This window comes from Primulina eburnea, chromosome 15, assembly GCF_022965805.1.
Source record: "Primulina eburnea isolate SZY01 chromosome 15, ASM2296580v1, whole genome shotgun sequence".
Classification (NCBI taxonomy): Eukaryota; Viridiplantae; Streptophyta; class Magnoliopsida; order Lamiales; family Gesneriaceae; genus Primulina; species Primulina eburnea.
The window spans coordinates 30,791,616-30,793,910 of NC_133115.1; the positions used below are offsets into that span (position 1 = coordinate 30,791,616).

Consider the following 2,295-nt stretch of genomic DNA (forward strand, 5'->3'; position numbering starts at 1 on the left):
CAAATCTAATCTTTTCAATAGTAAAACACTATAACACGTTTCAATTACTCTATCAAGAGAAATAATTATTGTATTACAAAAATATTTTCTCAATAATTACGCTATTTGCAATCCCAAATAATCGAATACATGACTCAAGATTTGATACACTACAAAAAAACGGATGGATTAGTGACTGTTTTACTAAATCCGACCCTATAATAGCGACGGTTTTTAAGAAACCCGTCGCTGATCAAAATAAGCGACGGTTGTTAGATAAGCGACGGTTTACTAACAACCGTCGCTTTTTTAGCAACTGTTTATCGTTCACCGTTGCTGTTGTAGATTGCGACGGTTTAACTAAACCGTCGCCATTTTGTGTGACGGGGTTTTTAACCGTATTTTTGTACTAACATTTTTTCGTATTTATTTCGTAGATTTGCTAGTCGGTGCGATCTTCCAGCGTTACGTGGAACTGCATATCTTCGCGCACATCAGGTTTTAAAACTTTTTTTTTACACAAAATTTTATACATGATTTTAATTTTTGCGTAGTAGTTTATTTGTGAATTTTATGGCAGTGTTTATATACAAACCGTCGCTTCATTAAACGACGGTTTTTTAAAAAAACCGTCGATTAATATAGCGACGATTTTTGACGAAAACCGTCGCTTAATATAACGACAGTTTTTGACAAAAACCGTCGCTTAATGTAGCGACGGCCGTCGCTCAGCGGGTTTGTAAAAACCGTCGCTTAATATATCGACGGGTTTGTAAAAATTGTCGCTTAATATAGCGACGGTGTGTATATAACCGTCGCTTACATCAACCGTCGCTAAATTAGCGACGGTTAAACATTAGCACGGTGTGCTTCAACAAAACCGTCGCTACGTGCGATGGGAGTTGAGAAACCGTCGCTTTACCCTTTTTGCGATGGTTTGACCGTCGCTATTTTTTTTTTTTTGTGGTAATAAAAATTGTTGACCGAGGCTTGTTATTTTACAAAAAGTTATAGCTGGTGATAATGATACAACCCCAATATTTTAAACAATATAAAAGCCAAAGTGTTTCGATTGTTCTTCCGGCATGAACAATATTACATCTCAACAGAGAGAATAAAAATCAAATGTACTTGCATATCGTATTCATATTTTGACATAGAGAGTTTGCAATAAAAGTCGTTGTAGATTGCAAGACATTTCTCATATTTCACGAGAACCACATGTAAAACAAATTATCTTTCCTTGACTTCGAATTGGCTGGTCTATTTGCGAGTTGGTTAATCTTCAAATTGCAATTCCTACAATGGCGTAATTGGACAAACCTGTATCCACCTAATTTTTGTGAGATGAATTAATATCCTACAATACTATCTAAGGGATGAGTTAAATTTCGAAGGATAACCAATTTCTATGGAAGATGGTCATTTCTGTGGCGAAGAACTACGATTGTTATACTCAATTTTCACTTGAGCATCTGAGTATCTTCGGATACTCCGGCCGGTGTCCTTATAATGTATTTTTTCCTGGAATAGATTTTATTGACAGTAAAATTTTATTTGTGAATCGGATCTTATAATCGTCGAGATTTAACAATATATAAAGTGCTGGATAGTTAAAAAACCGTCGCTAAGCATAATTTTTTTTTTTTGTAGTGCATGTAAGTGATCGCTATATGGCTACTTGCAAGTTTCACCATCACATACATATATATACAGCGCAATCGAGGTATAGCAAACCGTTGCAACAGTGAATTATTATAACGATAAAACAGAAGACATGATGACTATGAAGACGACGCAGTTGGCTGGAAGTGAGCTTGAATGGCTTTTTCAAGCCATACGTCCGCATTTTGCATGATCCCTGGGCTGAGCCTGACCATAAGAACGCAGAACTCCATCTGGTTAAGCGCGCCATCTCCATCCAAGTCACCTTCTCGCACCATGGCCTCCGCATCTTCTTCTTCCAGTCCCAACAGTTTACACTTGTTCTGCAGACTCTCTGGAGTGATCAACCCTTTCGTCGGGTCCGCCAGGAGCTGGAAACCCCCGCAGAGCTCGCCAACAAACTTATCCACGTCCAACTTTTCCACCATCACATCCAACAAGTCTTCATATTCTGTCCCTCGATCACCTTTGCTTTCCATTTCCTTTGGTTTCTTTATTAGAAATACTGATCAATCGTGGAGGAATTTGAAAGCCCCTGTGGTCCTTTTATAGGAATAGGAATAGGAATACTCAGGGTTAGGACGGTGAAGTAATTTTTCTGACAATTACCCACCAGTACTGGTAATTAGCGTCTAGGAGCTACCCTCTGGA

At 38.2% G+C, this 2,295-nt stretch overlaps 1 protein-coding gene across 1 annotated transcript; it reads right to left on the reverse strand.

Moving 5' to 3' along the window:
• Window positions 1-1,702: 1,702 nt before the first annotated feature.
• Window positions 1,703-2,295, reverse strand: LOC140814149 (calcium-binding protein KIC-like). Its single transcript, XM_073173029.1, has one exon. The coding sequence runs from the start codon at window positions 2,121-2,123 to the stop codon at window positions 1,764-1,766; it is 360 nt and encodes a 119-aa protein (XP_073029130.1). The 5' UTR covers window positions 2,124-2,295; the 3' UTR covers window positions 1,703-1,763.

What these genes read in the sequence shown, in the direction of transcription:
- LOC140814149 (XM_073173029.1), bottom strand. Translation starts at nt 2,123, where the DNA reads ATGGAAAGCAAAGGTGATCGAGGGACAGAATATGAAGACTTGTTGGAT.